This window comes from Acipenser ruthenus, chromosome 59, assembly GCF_902713425.1.
Source record: "Acipenser ruthenus chromosome 59, fAciRut3.2 maternal haplotype, whole genome shotgun sequence".
NCBI lineage: Eukaryota > Metazoa > Chordata > Actinopteri > Acipenseriformes > Acipenseridae > Acipenser > Acipenser ruthenus.
In genome coordinates this window covers 402170-427803 of record NC_081247.1, presented here as the reverse complement: position 1 = coordinate 427803, position 25634 = coordinate 402170, and the positions used below count along the sequence as shown (strand labels likewise).

General features: G+C 44.8%; 1 protein-coding gene across 1 annotated transcript in view; it reads left to right on the top strand.

Annotated features, from left to right (window-relative positions):
* The window catches only part of LOC117404832 (butyrophilin subfamily 1 member A1-like), a 63359-nt gene that overhangs the window by 18640 nt on the left and 19085 nt on the right, over nt 1-25634 (top strand). Inside the window, exons 3-10 of the mRNA XM_059018344.1 lie at nt 11694-11767; nt 11967-12314; nt 17542-17823; nt 18699-18806; nt 18910-18936; nt 19809-19835; nt 20671-20700; nt 20843-20869. Of these exons, the coding sequence (XP_058874327.1) occupies nt 11698-11767; nt 11967-12314; nt 17542-17823; nt 18699-18806; nt 18910-18936; nt 19809-19835; nt 20671-20700; nt 20843-20869 (919 nt within the window). The 5' untranslated portion in view covers nt 11694-11697. The remainder of the gene's footprint in view (nt 1-11693; nt 11768-11966; nt 12315-17541; nt 17824-18698; nt 18807-18909; nt 18937-19808; nt 19836-20670; nt 20701-20842; nt 20870-25634) is intronic.

The following is a 25634-nucleotide window of genomic DNA, read 5'->3' as shown; positions in this document are numbered from 1 at the left end:
ATAAGGGTGTGGTGATGCAAGAGTATCACACTGTGTCAGTATATGAAGCCATCTGTCCCTCTGTTTGCTTGTGCACACAGTGGATAAGGGTGTGGTGATTCAAGAGTATCACACTGTCAGTATATGGAGGCATCTGTCCCTCTGTTTGCTTGTGCACACAGTGGATAAGGGTGTGGTGATTCAAGAGTATCACACTGTGTCAGTATATGAAGCCATCTGTCCCTCTGTTTGCTTGTGCACACAGTGGATAAGGGTGTGGTGATTCAAGAGTATCACACTGTGTCAGTATATGAAGCCATCTGTCCCTCTGTTTGCTTGTGCACACAGTGGATAAGGGTGTGGTGATTCACGAGCAACAGACTGTGTCAGTATATATGGAGGCATCTGTCCCTTGATTGGCTAGCAGCACATGCGTGTGTAAATATTTCAGTACAAGCCTACATTCTGGTCTGGTCAATGCTTGTATACAGTGTGGATGTTTTATAAGTGTAAGTGAAGCTGAGTGTTTCAGCCACCCAGGAAGGGTTTTGTGTTGAGAAATACAGTAAGGCAGTGTTGTGTGTTATTACCTTCTTATTTTCTCAACAGTATGAATCACAGTGGACAGGCATCAGCAGATATCTCAACAGTAAAAAGCCATGTCTGTTGCACACTGTGGAGGTTAACATTGAAGGAAACTGTGTGAATAATACACCCAGGGCCCTATTTAGCAAATATGTGTGCAGCCACTGTCGCTAGGACAAAAATACTAGCGAACCACCGAAAGCACATGAAATGTGATTCAGCAGTCAGGTCTCATGCGTGGGCTAACGTACATCAAATAGCGAATCATGCACCCAGCCAATCAAAGCACAGTTGGTGAGTAAGGTTACAACCAATAAGGATTCAACATTCCCTTTAAGAGCATCTGTGCACCTGCAATAGCAAACGGAGGGCATTTTGAAACCAAAAAAAGAAGGAAGAAGACAAAGGGCAAAAAAATGTAAAATGTCCAGCAGCCCAAGTGAGAAGGATGACCAAGCCCCTTAAGCAAGGCTACAGCCTGAACTGGGAGAGTGAATACTGAAGAAATAAAAAAGGAATCTATAAGCACAATTAAGTTACATAAATATTTTTCTGTTTCACTTGCTGAGAGAGCGACGGAAGGGGGGGAGTGAAAAATTTAGAATCAGGAGTTTTGCTTAAGTTAGGCATGTATCGCTCACCTTCGAACCGTGAGCAACGTCGCTTTATTATCAATGCTTTCCTGTTAAACAATATACTGACACAACAATACAACAATAACTCATTTTATTTTTTTGGTCTGCATGCGTAGTTATGTGAAACCTTGTCTTTAAGGCTTTGTCTGACCTGCCTGGCACTTGCAGCATCTGCAGCCTCCACCACTGGGGCTTCAAGTTCAGCATCTGCAGCCTCCACCACTGGAGCTTCAAGTTCAGCATCTGCAGCCTCCACCACTGGGGCTTCAAGTTCAGCATCTGCAGCCTCCACCACTGGGGTTTCAAGTTCAGCATCTGCAGCCTCCACCACTGGAGCTTCAAGTTCAGCATCTGCAGCCTCCACCACTGGGGCTTCAAGTTCAGCATCTGCAGCCTCCACCACTGGGGCTTCAAGTTCAGCATCTGCAGCCTCCACCACTGGGGCTTCAAGTTCAGCATCTGCAGCCTCCACCACTGGGGCTTCAAGTTCAGCATCTGCAGCCTCCACCACTGGGGCTTCAAGTTCAGCATCTGCAGCCTTCACCACTGGAGCTTCAAGTTCAGCATCTGCAGCCTCCACCACTGGGACTTAAAGTTCAGCATCTGCAGCCTCCCCCCTGGGGCTTCAAGCGCAGCATCTGCAGCCTCTACCACTGGGGCTTCAAGTTCAGCATCTGCAGCCTCCACCACTGGGGCTTCAAGTTCAGCATCTGCAGCCTCCACCACTGGGACTTCAAGTTCAGCATCTGCAGCCTCCCCCCTGGGGCTTCAAGCGCAGCATCTGCAGCCTCCACCACTGGGGCTTCAAGTTCAGCATCTGCAGCCTCCACCACTGGGGCTTCAAGTTCAGCATCTGCAGCCTCCACCACTGGGGCTTCAAGTTCAGCATCTGCAGCCTCCACCACTGGGGCTTCAAGTTCAGCATCTGCAGCCTCCACCACTGGGACTTCAAGTTCAGCATCTGCAGCCTCCCCCCTGGGGCTTCAAGCGCAGCATCTGCAGCCTCCACCACTGGGGCTTCAAGTTCAGCATCTGCAGCCTCCACCACTGGGGCTTCAAGTTCAGCATCTGCAGCCTCCACCACTGGGACTTCAAGTTCAGCATCTGCAGCCTCCCCCCTGGGGCTTCAAGCGCAGCATCTGCAGCCTCCACCACTGGGGCTTCAAGTTCAGCATCTGCAGCCTCCACCACTGGGGCTTCAAGTTCAGCATCTGCAGCCTCCACCACTGGGGCTTCAAGTTCAGCATCTGCAGCCTCCACCACTGGGGCTTCAAGTTCAGCATCTGCAGCCTCCACCACTGGGGCTTCAAGTTCAGCATCTGCAGCCTCCACCACTGGAGCTTCAAGTTCAGCATCTGCAGCCTCCACCACTGGGGCTTCAAGTTCAGCATCTGCAGCCTCCACCACTGGGGCTTCAAGTTCAGCATCTGCTTCCCTCAAGCCCTGTAATCTTTCCTCTGTAAGTTCAACATCCTTTACGGAGAGATATGTTATGTAAAACACAAGAAGCCAGGATGATATTACTAACCTTCTGAGGAGTGTGCTGTAGTGTTCCCCCAGAGACATCCAGACAGCGGAATCACATTTTGAGGATTCCATATGTTCTCCCAATTACAGTACGAGTACATTTAAAGGCGCGGTTATACCTCTGTTCGACAGGGGTTGTGGGGTTGAGCAGCAGTGTCAGTAGCCACCGCTTCAGTGGATACCCGTTGTCCCCTATCACCAGACTGTCATCCCGCTGAAACGCAGCTGCAACCTGTGAATTAGCGAGGATACCCGACTCATGAGTGGAGCCAGGATGGTTTGCATACACATTTGTGTTGTAGTTGTTGGCATCACACACTATTTAGGTCAGAATAGGTCCCCTTATGATTTATGTAGTGGTGCCTATTCTGTGTTGGTGCGTGTAGCTGCACATGAGTGCAATCGATGGCTCCCAGGACACCAGGAAACACATACCCCCCAAGAAAACCCTGCTTTGTATTTTGTTTCAGCTCGTGAGGAACAGGGAAATGAATGAATTCTCATGCCTGCTTTACTAAAACTGCAGTTACATCTATAGTCTAATATGACTTCTAAATATTTGGGGATGTCTCCTTCTCTTCTGACCACGTAGGAATCCAGTGTTTCTTTTCTTCTCTTTTTCTCTCTCTCTTTTCTTTACCTGCTTCCCTGGTAGTTTCAGTGGTATTTATACTCGACCCATGTATTGTGCGCACAGTTTAGACCTGGTTTTCACATGTCAATTGAAACTCAAATGCCAGCACTGCTGATAGTTTGCTAAATCGCTCAGTTTGTATGTAAATGAGGACACGCCCCTAAAGTTCAGCCCATGTCCGGCGCTAACGCTGACTTGCCGGGTGGGCACTAAATCATGGTTGCTAAATTGGTAATAAAACAGTTTGCCCTCAACGTGCGCCTGATTCTGGTGCGCTAACTGTCCGCAAAAGTGTTTTGTGATTGCCTTAGAGGTTTGTGAACGTTGCTAAATAGGGCCCCCAATGTTTAATTTGTAAACTATTACGTTTTTATTATATACTGTTATTTTAGTGGCTTCAGAGTCGGTACAGCGTCAGTGAATTGAAGAGAAAAAAAACTGTGAACCTGGTAACCATAAATTACATGAACAGTGCGAGAAACTAAAGCTCTGATAAACATTTGGTCAGACACCAAAATCCAAGCCAAACTGGACAAAACTCACAAAAATAGTCAAATATATAGTCTTTTCTCAAATTACTTTGTTTAATGCCTACAGTAGGACAACAGAGCAGAATTATGTACCTGAATACTGCACTCTCTCCTACTGCAGACATTCAACACATGTATTCATTAAATTAGCAAAGAGCTCCCCACGTCCCCCTGCTTCCCTCCACAGCAATATGTAAGAATCTAAAACATGCTGTTACAAACTGGAGCAATACTTCAACAGCTGCCATCTTTCAAGATACCCTGCAGGATATTGTAAACATCCGGTTCACAGACCATATAAACGAACCGAGTGCACTTGCAAACTGCATTGTGAACACTGTGTGTTCCACCCTGTACAGTTCACTGAAGATGCCTACAGTCCCTCAGGACTCACAGTCTCTACTCAGTGAATTATGAACACCCTGTACAGTTCACTGAAGATGCCTACAGCCCCTCAGGACTCACAGTCTCTACTCAGTGGATTATGAACACCCTGTACAGTTCACTGAAGATGGCACTCGCTGTAACTGGGGTGTGAGTTGAAAAGCCTGAACTGTCCCAAATTTGCCTCAGACGTGTTTTACAGTATTTTGACATTCAAAAGCCAATGGCTTTATTTTATATAAAACACAACATATATTATTATTACTGTTATTGTTGTTATCAGCAGTAGTAGTCGTGTGCAGTAGCCTACAATTCACCTGTTATACAACGATTTGAAACGTAACGGATACAACTCCTATATTTAAAATACTATCCAGGGAAACTGCAATCAAGATATGAGGACGCACATTTTGATATTCAAATGTGTATGGCTTCATTTTATACAAAACTATTATTATTAGTAGTATTATTATTATTATTATTATTACTATTATTTCAGCAGCTTTGAATTATGCAGTGCAACACATGACAGATGCAGTTGTTGTGTCTCTTAATTTGCTTGCTGTCTTTGTAAAGGTTAGTGAAATGATGATTCTGATTCTGATTGTTATTCATCAGTGGTCTGACCGCACTAACCTCTGATTTCACTGTAATCCCAGTTGACTTGCCTCTGATTTCACTGTAATCCGAGTTGACTTGCCTCTGATTTCACCGTAATCCGAGTTGATTTGTGTCTGATTTCACTGTAATCCCAGTTGACTTGCCTCTGATTTCACTGTAATCCCAGTTGACTTGCCTCTGATTTCACTGTAATCCCAGTTGATTTGCCTCTGATTTCTCTGTAATCCCAGTTGACTTGCCTCTGATTTCACTGTAATCCCAGTTAACTTGCCTCTGATTTCACTGTAATCCCAGTTGACTTGCCTCTGATTTCACTTGCGTCCGACAGGGCAAAGGCTGACCTCGTTTTGGATGAGTTGACTGTGAACCCCCTGAACCTCCCCACAGGTCATTCATTATCTGCCAGTTAAGAACCTCCACCTCTGTCATTAACACTTAATTAATGCATGACTATGGGGCCGGTACCACATAATACTATCAGTTCAATCAACACTGAAAGTGATATTGCAGCCTAATTCACCATGCAAAACAAATACATAAACCCACCATTTGTTTTGTGTAGTATTCCCCAATGCAAACCCGATGTCCCAGTACTGTCTCCTTACTTGATGGAGGATAATGTATTGGACATAACTGGAGCTCAATAGCAAGACACTTTGAGAAATCCAGCTTCAGCCTTACTCCAGCCTTACTAGTAAGGTTGAAATAGCAGCGGTGTCTCCAGGTTTCATAGACACATACAGCAGTGTGTCCTCAGCATAACAGTGAAGATGTGAAGAGAATAGAATACTGGCTGGTTCAGTGTGTAATAGAATACTGGCTGGTTCAGTGTGTAATAGAATACTGGCTGGTTCAGTGTGTAATAGAATGCTGGCTGGTTCAGTGTGTAATACAATACTGGCTGGTTCAGTGTGTAATACAATACTGGCTGGTTCAGTGTGTAATAGAATACTGGCTGGTTCAGGGTGTAATAGAATACTGGCTGGTTCAGTGTGTAATATAATACTGGCTGGTTCAGTGTGTAATATAATACTGGCTGGTTCAGTGTGTAATAGAATAGTGGCTGGTTCAGTGTGTATTTCCAGGGAGTAATATCATTGAGAGGTTCTGGGGACAGTGGAGCTTGAGATGGTATTACCTCTGCTAATACACACTGAACCAGCCAGTATTCTTTTTACTCTGCTAATGCATATAGCAGCCAGCCAGCGACACCCAATGGGAGTCCAAACACCACCACTGGGGGGGGGGGGGAGCAATACTGAACTAATTTAAAAGGTTTGGAATAGAGGCAAAGTGACCAGGGATGACATCAGAATGACAGAGGCAGAATAAAAGTTCACAAAGCTTTATTAATGATATAAGGTTGACATAAATCAGTTTAAATAACTATACAATAAAATGCATTCAAGTTTTACTAAAAACAAGGATGAGGGGAAATCAAATAAAGCCAGCCATTAGCAACAGTATTTAAAAGCATGGGGTATTAGACCAACATATAGCAGCGATTACACTTCTCATTAAGAGTGGTAGGTGATTGGAAACAGCTCTTCCCAGCAAGGGTGCTACAACAAAAGCCAGATTGTTAATACACACAGGGTTTAACAGTATTAGGGAACATTAGCAGCAATATACCAGGATTAACTACATGAGAACAGTTCAACAACAATACAAGTTTAGTTATATTTAAAACAATTAGCAGCAAAGTTCAGGTTTAGCAGCAAAATAAGGAACAACATAAATTGGGGGTTAATTAGTTGTTAATAGACTGGCAAGACTTCAATGTTAAACAAAACGAAACACAATGAAAATTACATTACCTAATTAGCAGGTCAATCAGGTGGCTACTGCCCTCAACTGCACCGATGAACCCCAAACCAAACAATAATCAAAATATCAACAACTCATTACACATACACACTCAAAAAACTAGGAAAAATGTAATACAATGTAAATCACTTAACTGCCGTGTCTACAACACACCAAGCATAATAAAAAATAAAGTAACAAGAAAACAACCAATTACCTTTCGGTGCGCCGAGGACAAGACACAAAACTGACTGACCTGCTTTAACAAATAAAGAAGCAATACCTCCCCCACTCTTAATTGCTGGCCAGCAAAGTATGTTTAAGACAAAGACGTTTCCCCCCATTTAAACCAGATGAGAGGCGAAGGTCACAGCGGTGTAGCATTAGTAAACAAAACCAAAAGGTGTGGGGATTTTTACCTGCTGCTGGAACACTTTTAATCTAACAAAATAAAACTTATGAGACCGGGATTTAACCACACGTCTCGGAGCTTTATTCAACAGACTAGCTCTCGAATTACCCAACACTTTACTTTTGAAATATACTCACACGACTCTAACACCGCAGACACAGAAACAGCGCGTCTCCAGAACACTCATCTACAGCAGCAGCACACCGAATCTCAGGTCCCCCGCATCTGTCAGTCCTTCCTCTCTCGCCCTGTCTCATACAAAGAGGCAGTTTATATAAGCAAATAAAATTATCCTATAAATCACTAATCAATCAATTAGAAAAGAAACACGACACATAAAACAAAGCACTTGTAACAAAACATAAAGACACCTAGTTGCCTAGGAACCAATACATAATCAAAGTAGCACCGTTACACTAATACACACTGAACCCGACATTCTTCTTTTTACTCTGGTAACACACACTGAACCAGACATTCTTCTTTTTACTCTGGTAACACACACTGAACCAGACATTCTTCTTTTTACTCTGGTAACACACACTGAACCAGACATTATTCTTTTTACTCTGGTAACACACACTGAACCAGACATTCTTCTTTTTACTCTGGTAACACACACTGAACCAGACATTCTTCTTTTTACTCTGGTAACACACACTGAACCAGACATTATTCTTTTTACTCTGGTAACACACACTGAACCAGACATTCTTCTTTTTACTCTGCTAACACACACTGAACCAGACATTCTTCTTTTTACTCTGGTAACACACACTGAACCAGACATTATTCTTTTTACTCTGGTAACACACACTGAACCAGACATTCTTCTTTTTACTCTGGTAACACACACTGAACCAGACATTCTTCTTTTTACTCTGGTAACACACACTGAACCAGACATTCTTCTTTTTACTCTGGTAACACACACTGAACCAGACATTCTTCTTTTTACTCTGGTAACACACACTGAACCAGACATTCTTCTTTTTACTCTGGTAACACACACTGAACCAGACATTCTTCTTTTTACTCTGGTAACACACACTGAACCAGACATTCTTCTTTTTACTCTGGTAACACACACTGAACCAGACATTCTTCTTTTTACTCTGGTAACACACACTGAACCAGACATTCTTCTTTTTACTCTGGTAACACACACTGAACCAGACATTCTTCTTTTTACTCTGGTAACACACACTGAACCAGACATTCTTCTTTTTACTCTGGTAACACACACTGAACCAGACATTCTTCTTTTTACTCTGGTAACACACACTGAACCAGACATTCTTCTTTTTACTCTGGTAACACACACTGAACCAGACATTCTTCTTTTTACTCTGGTAACACACACTGAACCAGACATTCTTCTTTTTACTCTGGTAACACACACTGAACCAGACATTCTTCTTTTTACTCTGGTAACACACACTGAACCAGACATTCTTCTTTTTACTCTGGTAACACACACTGAACCAGACATTCTTCTTTTTACTCTGGTAACACACACTGAACCAGACATTATTCTTTTTACTCTGGTAACACACACTGAACCAGACATTCTTCTTTTTACTCTGGTAACACACACTGAACCAGACATTCTTCTTTTTACTCTGGTAACACACACTGAACCAGACATTCTTCTTTTTACTCTGGTAACACACACTGAACCAGACATTCTTCTTTTTACTCTGGTAACACACACTGAACCAGACATTCTTCTTTTTACTCTGGTAACACACACTGAACCAGACATTATTCTTTTTACTCTGGTAACACACACTGAACCAGACATTATTCTTTTTACTCTGGTAACACACACTGAACCAGACATTCTTCTTTTTACTCTGGTAACACACACTGAACCAGACATTCTTCTTTTTACTCTGGTAACACACACTGAACCAGACATTCTTCTTTTTACTCTGGTAACACACACTGAACCAGACATTCTTCTTTTTACTCTGGTAACACACACTGAACCAGACATTATTCTTTTTACTCTGGTAACACACACTGAACCAGACATTCTTCTTTTTACTCTGGTAACACACACTGAACCAGACATTATTCTTTTTACTCTGGTAACACACACTGAACCAGACATTATTCTTTTTACTCTGGTAACACACACTGAACCAGACATTCTTCTTTTTACTCTGGTAACACACACTGAACCAGACATTCTTCTTTTTACTCTGGTAACACACACTGAACCAGACATTCTTCTTTTTACTCTGGTAACACACACTGAACCAGACATTCTTCTTTTTACTCTGCTAACACACACTGAACCAGACATTCTTCTTTTTACTCTGGTAACACACACTGAACCAGACATTATTCTTTTTACTCTGGTAACACACACTGAACCAGACATTATTCTTTTTACTCTGGTAACACACACTGAACCAGACATTCTTCTTTTTACTCTGCTAACACACACTGAACCAGACATTCTTCTTTTTACTCTGGTAACACACACTGAACCAGACATTATTCTTTTTACTCTGGTAACACACACTGAACCAGACATTCTTCTTTTTACTCTGGTAACACACACTGAACCAGACATTCTTCTTTTTACTCTGGTAACACACACTGAACCAGACATTCTTCTTTTTACTCTGGTAACACACACTGAACCAGACATTCTTCTTTTTACTCTGGTAACACACACTGAACCAGACATTCTTCTTTTTACTCTGGTAACACACACTGAACCAGACATTCTTCTTTTTACTCTGGTAACACACACTGAACCAGACATTCTTCTTTTTACTCTGGTAACACACACTGAACCAGACATTCTTCTTTTTACTCTGGTAACACACACTGAACCAGACATTCTTCTTTTTACTCTGGTAACACACACTGAACCAGACATTCTTCTTTTTACTCTGGTAACACACACTGAACCAGACATTCTTCTTTTTACTCTGGTAACACACACTGAACCAGACATTCTTCTTTTTACTCTGGTAACACACACTGAACCAGACATTCTTCTTTTTACTCTGGTAACACACACTGAACCAGACATTCTTCTTTTTACTCTGGTAACACACACTGAACCAGACATTATTCTTTTTACTCTGGTAACACACACTGAACCAGACATTCTTCTTTTTACTCTGGTAACACACACTGAACCAGACATTCTTCTTTTTACTCTGGTAACACACACTGAACCAGACATTCTTCTTTTTACTCTGGTAACACACACTGAACCAGACATTCTTCTTTTTACTCTGGTAACACACACTGAACCAGACATTCTTCTTTTTACTCTGGTAACACACACTGAACCAGACATTCTTCTTTTTACTCTGGTAACACACACTGAACCAGACATTCTTCTTTTTACTCTGGTAACACACACTGAACCAGACATTCTTCTTTTTACTCTGCTAACACACACTGAACCAGACATTCTTCTTTTTACTCTGGTAACACACACTGAACCAGACATTCTTCTTTTTAATATAAGGATTCGAATCTGAAAAATGTGTCTTTTTTTATTTTGTGGGAGAGTTGCATTTATCAGTCAGGAGCAGGGAGGTGCAGACAACAGGAGGCAGTTCTGGGAGCAGGAAGTACTTGCAAAAAAACAGTTCGCCAAGGATTGTGGCAATAATCATGCCATTGTGGAGAGCCTAACAATAGTATTATCATCACCTTGCAATGCCAGTATTATCACTTTCCATTCAGGGGCATTACAACAATGTCTGTGTGTGATGCACAATAGTATTATTTAGGTCTATCCATATGTTACAAAGAAAATAATATGGGAGCAAGAATAGAGCCCTGGGGGACAGCACAAGTAATAGCAGATAATCCTGATACAGACTCCCCTAAAGAAACAGTGCACTGTCTGTTAGATACGACTTAAACTAGTTTAGAACAGTTCCAGTCAGACCAGCCCAGCTTTTAAGATGCTCAATTAAAATGTCCTGATCCACAGTATCACTGAGGTGTAACAGAACCACAATGGATATAGAGTTAGAGTCTGCTCTCATCAGTAAGTCATTCACCACTCTGACAAGGACAGCCTCTGTACTGTGAGCAGATCAAAACCCTGACTGAACTTCTCAAGAACATTGCTACAATCCAGAAATCTGTTGAGTGGATCAGCTACTACCTTCTCAAGAACATTGCTACAATCCAGAAATCTGTTGAGTGGATCAGCTACTACCTTCTCAAGAACATTGCTACAATCCAGAAATCTGTTGAGTGGATCAGCTACTACCTTCTCAAGAACATTGCTACAATCCAGAAATCTGTTGAGTGGATCAGCTACTACCTTCTCAAGAACATTGCTACAATCCAGAAATCGTAGTTGATTGACTACTACCTTCTCTCAAGAACCTTAGCTAAGAATGGCAAGTTAGAAGCTGGTCTAAAATTACAATCCAAGTTGGATTTTTTGACTAAAAGCTTAACCAAAGCAGTTTTGAAGGCAGCTGAACATTCAAATAAGAGCCATCCTGATGAATGTGATCCCTGATATTAATAATCTGTTTGTGTCACACAGCTTTAACTAAGAGATCTTTATCATTGTTGTTTTCCAGTGAAATGAAGATGAGATTCCTGGGGAGGACATGTCTCATTGTCTTGAGTTTGCTACCAGCTGTTTCTACACAAGGTGAGAGGGACTGTAGAAATGAAACTGATCCATTGAGATGCTCCCTCTTATTTCCAGGGTCCTGTATATAGCTGGCTGCATTGATGTATGGACTCACAGAACTTAGCTAATAGCTCTCAACTATTTCTAATACTAGAGCCCTGTTTTGAGAAATTGCCTATTTGTTTGCAATTGCTTTACCTTGCCCTTTCTTTCTCAGGACGATGGACTGTTGTTGGCTCTGATCAGCCTGTCATTGCTGAGGCTGGTGATGATGTCATCCTGCCCTGTCACATTTCACCCAGAGTCAGTGCTGTGGACATGGAAGTGAGGTGGTTCAGGGACAGATTCAACAGGCCTGTTCATTTATATCTGAACCAAAGGGATCAGCTCAACATACAGGACAGTGACTACCGGGACCGCACTGCTCTCCCTCCCTCTGCACTGCAGACAGGCAATATCTCACTGCAACTGAGAAACATCCGGCCCTCTGATAGTGGCGTCTATACCTGCTATGCTGATGGTGGAAGTTGGTATGAAGAAGGACAGACTGAAGTGATAGTCACAGGTCAGTAATGTTTGATACACAAGTTGAACCCACTACTAATGTATTACCAGCTCCTATCTCCATTACACAACTCACCATGACTGTAAAATAAAAAAATGTAGACAAGCAGTATTCTGAATGATGATCATGACATATACAAGAGTATGTACAGAACAGTATAGAATATGAATTACCACGTTACAAACATGGCAGTGTGACATGCTGTCAGGATGGGAGTGGTGCGTGAATAATGAAAAAACATCCGTATTTATTTCTCAAAAGTCAATAATAAAGCCGCCCCTCTACCATCATTGGTATCGGGGGGTATGCGGCGTGATTTCAGTCTCCAACAAAACAAACAACAGTTATTTATCATTGCACGTCAATGTGCTCTTCAGACAGGGGGGATGGTGGTGCTGTGCAGTGCAGTGTGGCTGGTGGTGCTGTGCCATGCAGTGTGGGTGGTGGTGCTGTGCAGTGCAGTGTGGGTGGTGGTACTGTGCCATGCAGTGTGGGTGGTGGTACTGTGCTGTGCAGTGTGGGTGGTGGTGGTGCAGTGCAGTGTGGCTGGTGGTGCTGTGCCATGCAGTGTGGGTGGTGGTACTGTGCCATGCAGTGTGGGTGGTGGTGCTGTGCAGTGTGGGTGGTGGTGCTGTGCAGTTCAGTGTGGGTGGTGGTGCTGTGCAGTGTGGGTGGTGCTGCTGTGCAGTGCATTGTGGGTGGTGGTGCTGTGCTGTACAGTGTGGGTGGTGGTGCTGTGCTGTGCAGTGTGGGTGGTGGTGCTGTGCAGTGCAGTGGGTGGTGCTGCTGTGCAGTGCAGTGTGGGTGGTGGTGGTGTGCTCTGCAGTGTGGGTGGTGGTGCTGTGCAGTGTGGGTGGTGGTGCTGTGCAGTGCAGTGTGGGTGGTGGTGCTGTGCTGTGCAGTGTGGGTGGTGGTGCTGTGCAGTTCAGTGTGGGTGGTGGTGCTGTGCAGTGTGGGTGGTGCTGCTGTGCAGTGCAGTGTGGGTGGTGGTGCTGTGCAGTGTGGGTGGTGGTGCTGTGCTGTGCAGTGTGGGTGGTGGTGCTGTGCCGTGCAGTGTGGGTGGTGGTACTGTGCCATGCAGTGTGGGTGGTGGTCCTGTGCTGTGCAGTGTGGGTGGTGGTGCAGTGCAGTGTGGGTGGTGGTACTGTGCCATGCAGTTTGGGTGCTGTGCAGTGTGGGTGGTGGTGCTGTGCAGTTCAGTGTGGGTGGTGGTGCTGTGCAGTGTGGGTGGTGCTGCTGTGCAGTGCAGTGTGGGTGGTGGTGCTGTGCAGTGTGGGTGGTGGTGCTGTGCTGTACAGTGTGGGTGGTGGTGCTGTGCAGTGTGAGTGGTGGTGCTGTGCTGTGCAGTGTGGGTGGTGGTGCTGTGCTGTGCAGTGTGGGTGGTGGTGCTGTGCAGTGTGAGTGGTGGTGCTGTGCTGTGCAGTGTGGGTGGTGGTGCTGTGCAGTGTGAGTGGTGGTGCTGTGCTGTGCAGTGTGAGTGGTGGTGCTGTGCTGTGCAGTGTGGGTGGTGGTGCTGTGCTGTACAGTGTGGGTGGTGGTCCTGTGCTGTGCAGTGTGGGTGGTGGTGCAGTGCTCTGCAGTGTGGGTGGTGGTGCTGTGCCGTGCAGTGTGGGTGGTGGTGCTGTGCCGTGCAGTGTGGGTGGTGGTGCTGTGCCATGCAGTGTGGGTGGTGGTGCTGTGCTGTGCAGTGTGGGTGGTGGTGCAGTGCAGTGTGGGTTGTGGTGCTGTGCTCTGCAGTGTGGGTGGTGGTGCTGTGCTGTGCAGTGTGAGTGGTGGTGCTGTGCTGTGCAGTGTGGGTGGTGGTGCTGTGCATTGTGGGTGGTGGTGCTGTGCTGTACAGTGTGGGTGGTGGTGCTGTGCAGTGTGGGTGGTGGTGCTGTGCTCTGCAGTGTGGGTTGTGGTGCTGTGCTGTGCTGTGTGGGTGGTGGTGCTGTGCAGTGCAGTGTGGGTGGTGGTGCTGTGCTCTGCAGTGTGGGTGGTGGTGCTGTGCAGTGCAGTGTGGGTGGTGGTGCTGTGCTGTGCAGTGTGGGTGGTGGTGCAGTGCAGTGTGGGTGGTGGTGCTGTGCTCTGCAGTGTGGGTGGCGGTGCTGTGCTGTGCAGTGTGGGTGGTGGTGCTGTGCAGTGTGGGTGGCGGTGCTGTGCTGTGCAGTGTGGGTGGTGGTGTTGTGCAGTGTGGATGGTGGTGCTGTGCTCTGCAGTGTGGGTGGTGCTGTGCAGTACAGTGTGGGTGGTGGTGGTGCTGTGCTGTGCAGTGTGGGTGGTGGTACTGTGCTGTGCTCTGCTGTGTGGGTGGTGGTGCTGTGCAGTGTGGGTGGTGGTGGTGCTGTGCAGTGTGGGTGGTGGTGCTGTGCTGTGCAGTGTGGGTGGTGGTGCTGTGCTGTGCAGTGTGGGTGGCGGTGCTGTGCTGTGCAGTGTGGGTTGCAGTGCTCTGCTGTGCAGTGTGGGTGGTGGTGCTGTGCTCTGCATTGTGGGTGGTGCTGTGCTGTGCAGTGTGGGTGGTGGTGCTGTGGAGTGCAGTGTTGGTGGAGGTGCTGTGCAGTGTGTGTGGTGGTGCTGTGCTGTGCAGTGTGGGTGGTGGTCCTGTGCTGTGCAGTGTGGGTGGTGGTACAGTGCAGTGTGGGTTGTGGTGCTGTGCTGTGCAGTGTGGGTGGTGGTGCTGTGGAGTGCAGTGTGGGTGGTGGTACTGTGCTGTGCTCTCCAGTGTGGGTGGTGGTGCTGTGCTGTGCAGTGTGGGTGGTGGTGCTGTGCAGTGTGGGTGGCGGTGCTGTGCTTTGCAGTGTGGGTGGTGGTGCTGTGCTCTGCAGTGTGGGTGGTGCTGTGCAGTGTGGGTGGTGGTGCTGTGCTGTGCAGTGTGGGTGGTGCTGTGCAGTGTGGGTGGTGGTGCTGTGCTGTGCAGTGTGGGTGGTGGTACTGTGCTGTGCTCTGCAGTGTGGGTGGTGGTGCTGTGCAGTGTGGGTGGTGGTGCTGTGCTGTGCAGTGTGGGTGGCGGTGCTGTGCAGTGTGGGTGGCGGTGCTGTGCTGTGCAGTGTGGGTGGTGGTGCTGTGCAGTGTGGGTGGTGGTGCTGTGCAGTGTGGCTGGCGGTGCTGTGCTCTGCAGTGTGGGTGGTGGTGCTGTGCAGTGTAGGTGGTGGTGCTGTGCTGTGCAGTGTGGGTGGTGGTGCAGTGCTCTGCAGTGTGGGTGGTGGTGCTCTGCTATGCAGTGTTGGTGGTGGTGTTGTGCAGTGTGGGTGGTGGTGCTGTGCAGTGTGGGTGGCGGTGCTGTGCTGTGCAGTGTGGGTGGTGGTGCTGTGCAGTGTGGGTGGTGGTGCTGTGCTGTGCAGTGTGGGTGGTGGTGCTGTGCTGTGCAGTGTGGGTGGTGGTGCTCTGCTATGCAGTGTTGGTGGTGGTGCTGTGCAGTGTAGGTGGTGGTGCTGGCTGTGCTGTCCAGTGTGGGTGGTGGTGCTGTGCATTGTGGGTGGTGCTGTGCTGTGCAGTGTGGGTGGTGGTGCTGTGCTGTGCAGTGTGGATGGCGGTGCTGTACTGTGCAGTGTGGGTGATGGTGCTGTGCTGTGCAGTGTGGGTGGTTGTGCTGTGCTGTGCAGTGTGGGTGGTGGTGCTCTGCAGTGTGGGTGGTGGTGCTGTGCTGTGCAGTGTGGGTGGTGGTGCTGTGCTGTGCAGTGTGGGTGGTGGTGGTGGTGCTGTACAGTGGGTGGTGGTGCTGTGCAGTGTGTATGGTGGTGGTGCTGTGCTGTGCAGTGTGGGTGGTGGTGCTCTGATGTGCAGTGTGGGTGGTGGTGCTGTGCTGTGCAGTGTTGGTGGCGGTGCTCTGCTGTACAGTGTGGGTGGTGGTGCTCTGCTCTGCAGTGTGGGTGGTGGTGCTGTGCTGTGCTGTGCTGTGCAGTGCAGTGTGGGTTGGCTGCTCTTACTCGGCTGTAACACAGAAACACAAAACAAAACAAACAGTGCTCCAGATTAGCAATCATGTTCAGCATGAGGGGCCGTACTCACGTAGCTGCGTCCCCTTTGTACCAAAACTCCTCCCCGCGATCAGCCCGGCGCCATGGTTTATCCAATCACTGTCTGCTTCGCAGCTGATCGCAGTGGAGTTTATGATCACAGTAGAGTCGTTCAGTGTACGTGCCACTACACACTTCCTCCAAGAAGGCCGAATTCTGGTTTCAATCTACCGTCGAGTCAGCCCATCTAGGAGGAAGCTTACACCAACCTTACACAGCGCCCTTTCTGGTGGGGAGGGAGATTTACAGCTCAAATACCTTCTGTCTCTGTCACACATGCAGACAGAATGCTGAACAGAAACACAGACTCTCCCTACACCCTCACAATCTGATATTCTCAATAACCTTTACTTAATAATGTTAATACAAAGTTTCACGACAATCGATTGAGCAGTTCTCTGGATATATAGAGCAATCTGTGAAGTGTGACGTGCATACAGTACATACGACCGCCTCCCCTAGAGCCCCTTCACAGGGCATAATATAATACAGGGGAGCTGGGATCCTCACAGGACTGGATATGTCAGCACTGACACAGTAACTCATAATATAATACAGGGGAGCTGGGATCCTCACAGGACTGGATATGTCAGCACTGACACAGTAACTCATAATATAATACAGGGGAGCTGGGATCCTGACAGGACTGGATATGTCAGCACTGACACAGTAACTCATAATATAATACAGGGGAGCTGGGATCCTCACAGGACTGGATATGTCAGCACTGACACAGTAACTCATAATATAATACAGGGGAGCTGGGATCCTCACAGGACTGGATATGTCAGCACTGACACAGTAACTCATAATATAATACAGGGGAGCTGGGATCCTCACAGGACTGGATATGTCAGCACTGACACAGTAACTCATAATATAATACAGGGGAGCTGGGATCCTCACAGGACTGGATATGTCAGCACTGACACAGTAACTCATAATATAATACAGGGGAGCTGGGATCCTCACAGGACTGGATATGTCAGCACTGACACAGTAACTCATAATATAATACAGGGGAGCTGGGATCCTCACAGGACTGGATATGTCAGCACTGACACAGTAGTTCAGTAGTTCAGTCTAACACAAGGAAAGCAGACCTGGCTGGTGTGTCTATCTGTGTGTGTCTCACTGTCTCTATTCCCTGACAGTCTATCTGTGTGTGTCTCACTGTCTCTATTCCCTGATAGTCTATCTGTGTGTGTCTCACTGTCTCTATTCCCTGACAGCTCTGGGGACCCAGCCCTCAATCTCTATGGACTCTACACAAGGAGAGCAGACCCGGCTGGTGTGCAGATCAGAGAGGTGGAGCTCTGAACCTGAAGTGATCTGGCGAGACAGGGATGGAAACAATGTGACATCACTGTCCAGCCCAACAGTGCAGAGGGACAGTCAGGGGTTCCTCAGTGTCAGCAGCTACATCAAAATAAAACAGCAATCCAACGTGTTCTCCTGTCTGGTTAGAAGTAAAACACCCAAACCAAACTGGGAATCCAAACTCCACATATCCAGTGAGTATCACATGTTTGTGGATTGAGCCTGACTGACACTGACCATAGATTACAGTCATCATGATGGGGCATCAACATCTGAATCAAACACATGAACTAGTGGGCCAGTCAATATCTGAATCAAACGCATGAACTAGTGGACCAGTCAATATCTGAATCAAACACATGAACTAGTGGGCCAGTCAATATCTGAATCAAACACATGAACTAGTGGACCAGTCAATATCTGAATCAAACACATGAACTAGTGGACCAGTCAATATCTGAATCAAACACATGAACTAGTGGACCAGTCAATATCTGATTCGAACACATTTTGGGGTGGTGTTGTGCAGTCCTTTATTTTGACTGTCCGCGGTGTGTGTGGGTGTGTGTGGAATGCTCACTGAGGAGGTGTGACTCAGTGGGAGGGGTGTGTGGAATGCTCACTATGAGGGGTGTGGCTCAGTGTTGGGAGGGGTGTGTGGAATGCTCACTATGAGGGGGTGTGGTCAGTGTTGGGAGGGGTGTGTGGAATGCTCACTATGAGGGGTATGGTCAGTGTTGGGAGGGGTGTGTGGAATGCTCACTATGAGGGGGTGTGGTCAGTGTTGGGAGGGGTGTGTGGAATGCTCACTATGAGGGGGTGTGGTCAGTGTTGGGAGGGGTGTGTGGAATGCTCACTATGAGGGGTGTGGTCAGTGTTGGGAGGGGTGTGTGGAATGCTCACTATGAGGGGGTGTGGCTCAGTGTTGGGAGGGGTGTGTGGAATGCTCACTATGAGGGGTGTGGTCAGTGTTGGGAGGGGTGTGTGGAATGCTCACTATGAGGGGTGTGGTCAGTGTTGGGAGGGGTGTGTGTGTTCCAGTGTGTTGAGCTGCTGTGTTGTTTTCCAGGTGATTTTTTCCCAGGAGTCTCTGGATGGATGGTGGCTTTCTTCTTGACTTTAGCTCTCAGTATTGGAGCCATTCCTCTGCTGGTGTTCCAATGGAGAAGAATGGATGGTATGAACTTTATCATTATCATGAGGCATTTCATATAGCTCTGTGCATTTTAAACATGTCAAACAGGTTTACAATAATATGGACTGTTCTGTTTTTCTTCTAGCCATGGAGAGACAGTTTGAGCCTAAGGGTAAGTAAAGCACTTAATGAAGAGATGCTGAAAACCCATTCCAGGTTTCTGCAGCAGTATCTTAAACTACCACACCCAGAAATAAAGACATCCCTGGACTGGAAATCCAGCTCATTAGAAATGATTATAAATAATAATAAATATAATTGTTTTTATACATTGCAATTGTTATTTTATTGTTTCCAGGACCCTCTTGTAAATGAGACCTGATTTAAATAAATTCATAAATTAAATCTTCTGGTTAAATAAATTAATCTATTCAAATTTAAATTTAAAAAAAAGTTGGGGTGGGGGTTTGGACACAAAGGCTTAGGAATATAAATATTTCCTTATGGAGGGATGTTGAAAATTGTAGCAATTTTAGTTTGTATGTTTCATATACTTCACAGATAGCAGATTCATTTTCACATGGACATCCTGTTCATTTAAATTTAAAGTTCTGTTTTTCATGCTGCAATTTAAACTGTACTGGAGCTGAAATAACCACACGCTGTTCTGTCTGATTCATTTTAATCTGTACTGGAGCTGAAATAACCACACACTGTTCTGTCTGATTCATTTTAATCTGTACTGGAGCTGAAATAACCACACACTGTTCTGTCTGATTCATTTTAATCTGTACTGGAGCTGAAATAACCACACACTGTTCTGTCTGATTCATTTTAATCTGTACTGGAGCTGAAATAACCACACACTGTTCTGTCGGATTCATTTTAATCTGTACTGGAGCTGAAATAAACACACACTGTTCTGTCTGATTCATTTTAATCCGTACTGGAGCTGAAATAACCACACACTATTCTGTCGGATTCATTTTAATCTGTACTGGAGCTGAAATAACCACACACTGTTCTGTCTGATTCATTTTTTAGCTGCTAAGTGCCTTCGTAAGGAACTTGGTAAGAATTGGTTTTTATTTTCAGAATTTACCAGAAAGGTTTCTATCCTTCTATCTGTCTGTGTGTCTGTGTTAGCTTTCTATCCTTCTATCTGTCTGTGTGTCTGTGTTAGCTTTCTATCCTTCTATCTGTCTATGTGCCTGTGTTAGCTTTCTATCCTTCTGTCTGTCTGTGTGTCTGCGTTAGCTTTCTATCCTTCTATCTGTCTGTGTGCCTGTGTTAGCTTTCTATCCTTCTATCTGTCTGTGTCCCTGTGTTAGCTTTCAATCCTTCTATCTGTCTGTGTGCCTGTGTTAGCTTTCTATCCTTCTATCTGTCTGTGTGTCTGTGTTAGCTTTCTATCCTTCTATCTGTCTGTGTGCCTGTGTTAGCTTTCTATCCTTCTATCTGTCTGTGTGTCTGTGTTAGCTTTCTATCCTTCTATCTGTCTGTGTGCCTGTGTTAGCTTTCTATCCTTCTATCTGTCTGTGTGTCTGTGTTAGCTTTCTATCCTTCTATCTGTCTGTGTGTCTGTGTTAGCTTTCTATCCTTCTATCTGTCTGTGTGTCTGTGTTAGCTTTCTATCCTTCTATCTGTCTGTGTGTCTGTGTTAGCTTTCTATCCTTCTATCTGTCTGTGTGCCTGTGTTAGCTTTCTATTCTTCTGTCGAGTCCAGTGCACTGTTCCGTGTGTGCTTGCAGACCATTTCTCTACTGGACCTGCTCAAGGATATCTCATATCAGTCACAGTTAGACTAGCTGCTTAATACACAGTGTGATCTATTATTCAGTGTTATTCAATAGATGATTTTACACCTCACTGTTCAGAATGTAATCCAGCTCTCTTCTTCTCACAGAGTCTGTGAAGCGAGAGGTCCCTAAATCAGGTATGTAGAGTGTGTGTAAATCCACAGCCTGACTCACCCCAGCACAGCCCTGCCGGTTAGTGTGTGCTGCACATCTTCTGAACTGTAGAAAGTACAGGAGGAGTGATTGTAAAATAATGCTCTCTTTATTTCTGTGTTCTAGCATGGAAGTGGATCCTCAGCTCAGCAGGTATGTGTCTCTTCAATGGATTCCTTTCACAGTGGAGGGTAAAAGAGCAGCGAGGAGCTCCATCTCACTCACTGTGTTTACATCTATATTTACATTGTGCCCCATTTAAACCTCTGTGCACTCCCAGCTCAGCTAACGCCAGCCTCGTGTGCCTCCCAAAGGAAACACTGAAAAGCAGAGCCGTAACTAGAGCGGGGCAGCCGCCCAGGGAGCAAGCTGTGAGGGGCGGAAAAATGAAATAATAAAAAGGACAGATTTATTAACTCTATGCTGCCGACTCACTTTAATTTCATGACTATAGTCATGATGACGTTCCTTGTCATATCTCAGCTGTCCAATCACCAATCTTGTTTTTGGGTCATCGCCATGACTACGGTGAATGTCCCCATGTAATTGGTTAGGGCTGCGGTGGGTGGGACACGCCTCCATTACAGCCGTGTTCAATGGGAATGGCACTTAGTTATTTCAAACATCTGTATCTCCCGCTCCACATGTTCTAAAGTGCTGAGCTGCAACTCACATGAAAGCTGAAACTGGGAAAAACTAGTCTTCTTTATTTTTTTAATTATTTAAAAAAAAAAAAAGTTATCCGCTTTTTAAAAAATACTCTCGTAACGTTTCCCCCCCGCTGTGTGTTTGATTGCGTGCAGCTGCAGGGCAGGAGATGACGATTGAGACGATACTGAACAGACATCTGAGATCCCTCTTATTTATTTTTCTACTGTTATTTTTATTCTATACATTTTTATTTAATGTCCTGTTTTGAAAATGTTTTCCGGACGTAGATGGACGTGTCGTGCCAATATTATTATTTTTATTATTTGTTAATTTAACAGACGTCTTTATCCAAGGCGACTTAGAGACTAGGGTGTGTGAACTATGCATCAGCTGCAGAGTCACTTACAATTACGTCTCACCCGAAAGACGGAGCACAAGGAGGTTAAGTGACTTGCTCAGGGTCACACAATGAGTCAGTGGCTGAGGTGGGATTTGAACCGGGGACCTCCTGGTTACAAGCCCTTTTCTTTAACCACTGGACCACAGTTATTATTGGTTTGTTTTTGTGTGTGTTGAAACGATGGATAATTATTTCGCTGTAGTTTATTGTAGTATATATATATATATATATATATATATATATATATATATATATATATATATATATATATATATATATATATACACACACACATACACTCACACACATACATACATACATACATACATTGAGGCATCTATACACATAAATAATTTACTTTTATCACACAGGATAATATGTTTCCAGTTTCAGTTGTCTTACAGCTGGTCTGCATTCACCATTTCGGCTTTTTCTTTTTTTTTTGTAAAATATCAACATACAATACATATTATATATGATTATACTACATATTATATATCATTATACTGTATCAATACACACACACATATCCTAACTCATGTAACATCTGAAAAATAACGGTAGGGGGCGCAAATATTCTGTCTCGCCCCGGGCGCTGAAATCCGTCGTGCCGGCTGTGCTGAAAGGAGAGCAGAGAGTGTGTTACAGGGTTCATATGCGAGTCTGGAAGCCTGGAGAAAGCATGGGAAAATAACAAACTGATTTCCAGGGCTTGACAATGCTTGAAAAAACACGTCTCTGTTGTGAACGTCTTGAAAAAGTCTGGAATGTTACTAGTACCACAGGAGAATGAAAATAATTCTGCTTGCGATTGTAAGTCGCCCTGGATAAGGGCGTCTGCTAAGAAATAAATAATAATAATAATAATAATAATAATAATAATAATAATAATAATAATAATAATAATAATTGATCTCGAAAGCAGTAACTGTCGAGGCAATTTACTAGAAGCAACTATGTTGCTTGCGACCAAATCCCGCGAGGATTGCCCTGTGTATCACCCCTGACAACGTCATGACAACTCGAGCAATCCTATCCAATCAGCGCGCTGGTATGTGTCACATGACTCTGTCTGCTCCTGTGAAACGAACGGGAAAATGGACTCTATGACAGCCAAAATATATCCATTTATATTGAAGGCTATGATTTTTAAAAGTTACACACACTAATTACAAGCTACTGTACTCTGCTCACCAACATTTTGTTATCTTGTTGTTACCTTCATTAAAAATGGAATATAATAGTTATTATCACTTTTACTCGGATTAAAAAAAACGCTTTCTGTAGCCGCTTTGGTGTGTATAAACGTAGCATGTTAACGTCGTTTTTTGCATTTATTTTAATGTGATTTAATAACATGTAATAATTTTATTTTAAATGTATGGTGCTTGCTTGTAACTTACAGTACCGAATGCAGCAGCAGTCTCGGGTCCACACCGTCAGCCGAGTGTAGATATACTGTTTACATCCTCGCTGTATCTGGCCTTCATTATACGATTAAATACTGATTTAAAAAACTCAAACTGCTGATGTTGGCTCGTACAGCTCTATGCAACCGGCACGGCAAAAAAAAAAAAAAACATTGACGTGTTTTTTTAATAAGGAACCAAGATTTAAATGAACATTTGCAAATGAAACAAAACTGAAACTTTGATGCGCTTTTTTTTTTTTTTTTTTGGTTGTACTGTGTTCTTCAATGAATAGCATACAGCAGCCAGAATACTGGATGCAGCCACAAATAGGACTGTACTTGTAATCATACTTTTATTAACAATCTCATTGCTATTATTATTATTATTATTATTATTATTATTAGTGGTAGTAGTGACAAATACTGTAGTAAAAGAAAATGAAAGAATAAAAACAGTACTAATATTATTAATAATTTAGCTAATGCCTTTATCCAAGGTGACTTCCTTAACTTACTCCAGCAGCTTGTTCGTTTTGGATTGTCCTTTTACTATATCGAACAGAAGGCTCTGGATCCAAACAGGGTTGTTCTAGCGAGGGTGTGCTGTATTCAGTGTTTGACTTGTATGTTTAATATACCACACTTGCACATTTGTTATTTCATTTCTGTTGTTTTTCACCTCCCAGAGTGTTCAACATTTAACAGAGGGTGTAAAGAAGTTTGGCTCAGAATCCAATATCATCCCTTACAGAAAAGTACTATACTGCAAGTATACTTGTGTCTGGTTTTAGTATCCTTTTGGTACCATTATACTATCCTATTTTGGCACAAGTATACTTGCAGTATACAACTTTTTATATTCTCTTTGTAAATAATGCAACATAGTTCTCAAATATTGGACATTTCTTAGATTGTATCTTACTTCTCTTTTGCACACCTGCATTGTCTCTTGCTAGATATGCACCTCCAGATTCTGACAAATACTGTTAGAAAACCAGGAGCAACTTCTGCTCTGAATCAAAAAGCTATAATACTCTGCGGCTGCTCGTCTATTTGGATAACTAACTAAAAACTAGTAGAAACTAAAACACAAGCCTAGGACAAGCAAATGGAAGTCTGGAAAAAGTATGGAATTTTGATGTTGAAAAAGTGTATGAACCCTGTGTTTAGTTATAATGCCCCAGATTGTGAACTCACTGTGAAGTGAAGATCACATGTAGACACTGCAGGGGTCCATATGTTACACTTTGACATGCATCTAGAGAACTGCTGATCTGCTTGTGATGAAACTTGGTACAGACATTCTTTCTACACATTATTAAGAGCATCACAATCTGGAGCCTGTCTGCACCTCTCCTCTCATGAGTGTACCCCTCCCTCTATCCTTCTCTCCTCTCCTCTCCTCTTCTCCTCAGTGGGGATGCATATCCCAGTGTATACTCGAGGCTGGGCTTCTGATTGTCAGTGTTTTACCCGACTTTTCTACTCTGCTTTAAGAATTCATCTGATCCCTGTGAAGCAGTTTGTGTCTCTCAATCACAACTGAGAAACGTGTTCATAGTAAACTTGATTCATTCTGTGAAACAACTAAATGGGCTTTTCAATCAGCTAAGCCTTCATTTTCATTACAAGCAGGACGTGCAAACGAGATCGCGACATGTTAATAAGAGACTCCTCTTTATTAAAGCTAGAATGAACAATACAGTATTTTATGCTGGACTCACTTTATTACAATCGCTGTGCGTGACTGTATTGACATTAATAAAGAGGAGTCGCTTCTGCTTTGCAATGAAAAAGTAAGACTTACAATTTAAAAGCCCATTTAGTAGAAAAAGAAACGTACAGTTGTGATTGAGAAGCACGAATTGCTTAAATTCTTAAGGAGATGAGAAAACTCAGGGTGAAGAAACAGAAATCCGAAGCCCTAATTATGTTTAATTGCAAATACCCCTCCTCTCCCTCCCTTATACCTTCCCTCTCTCCTCTCCCTCCCTCTGCTCTCCCTCCCCTCTCTCCTCTCCTATCCCCCTCCTTCTCTCTCTCTCTCCTCTTCTCTCCCTCTCCCCTCTACCTCTCCTCTCCTTCCCCTCTCTCCTGTCCCCCCTCTCCCCATCCCTCTCTCCTCCCCTCTCCCTCTCCCCTCTACCTCTCCCCTCTCAAAACCTTTCTCTCCTCTCCCTCCCCTCCCCTCCCCTCTCCCTCCCTCCCTCACTCCGTCCCCTCTCTCTTGTCCCTCCCCTCTCTCCTGTCCCCCTCTCCCTCCCCCTCCCCTCTCTCCCTCCCTCCCTCTCCCCTCTCCTCTCCCTCTCTCTCCCTCTCTCTCCTCTCCCTCCCCTCTCTCCTGTCCCCCTCTCCCTCCCTCTCCCCTCTAGCTCCCTCTCTTCTCTCCTCCCCTCTCCCTCCCTCTCTACATCCCCTCTACCTCCCTTTCTCCTCTCCCTCCCTCTCCCCTCTAT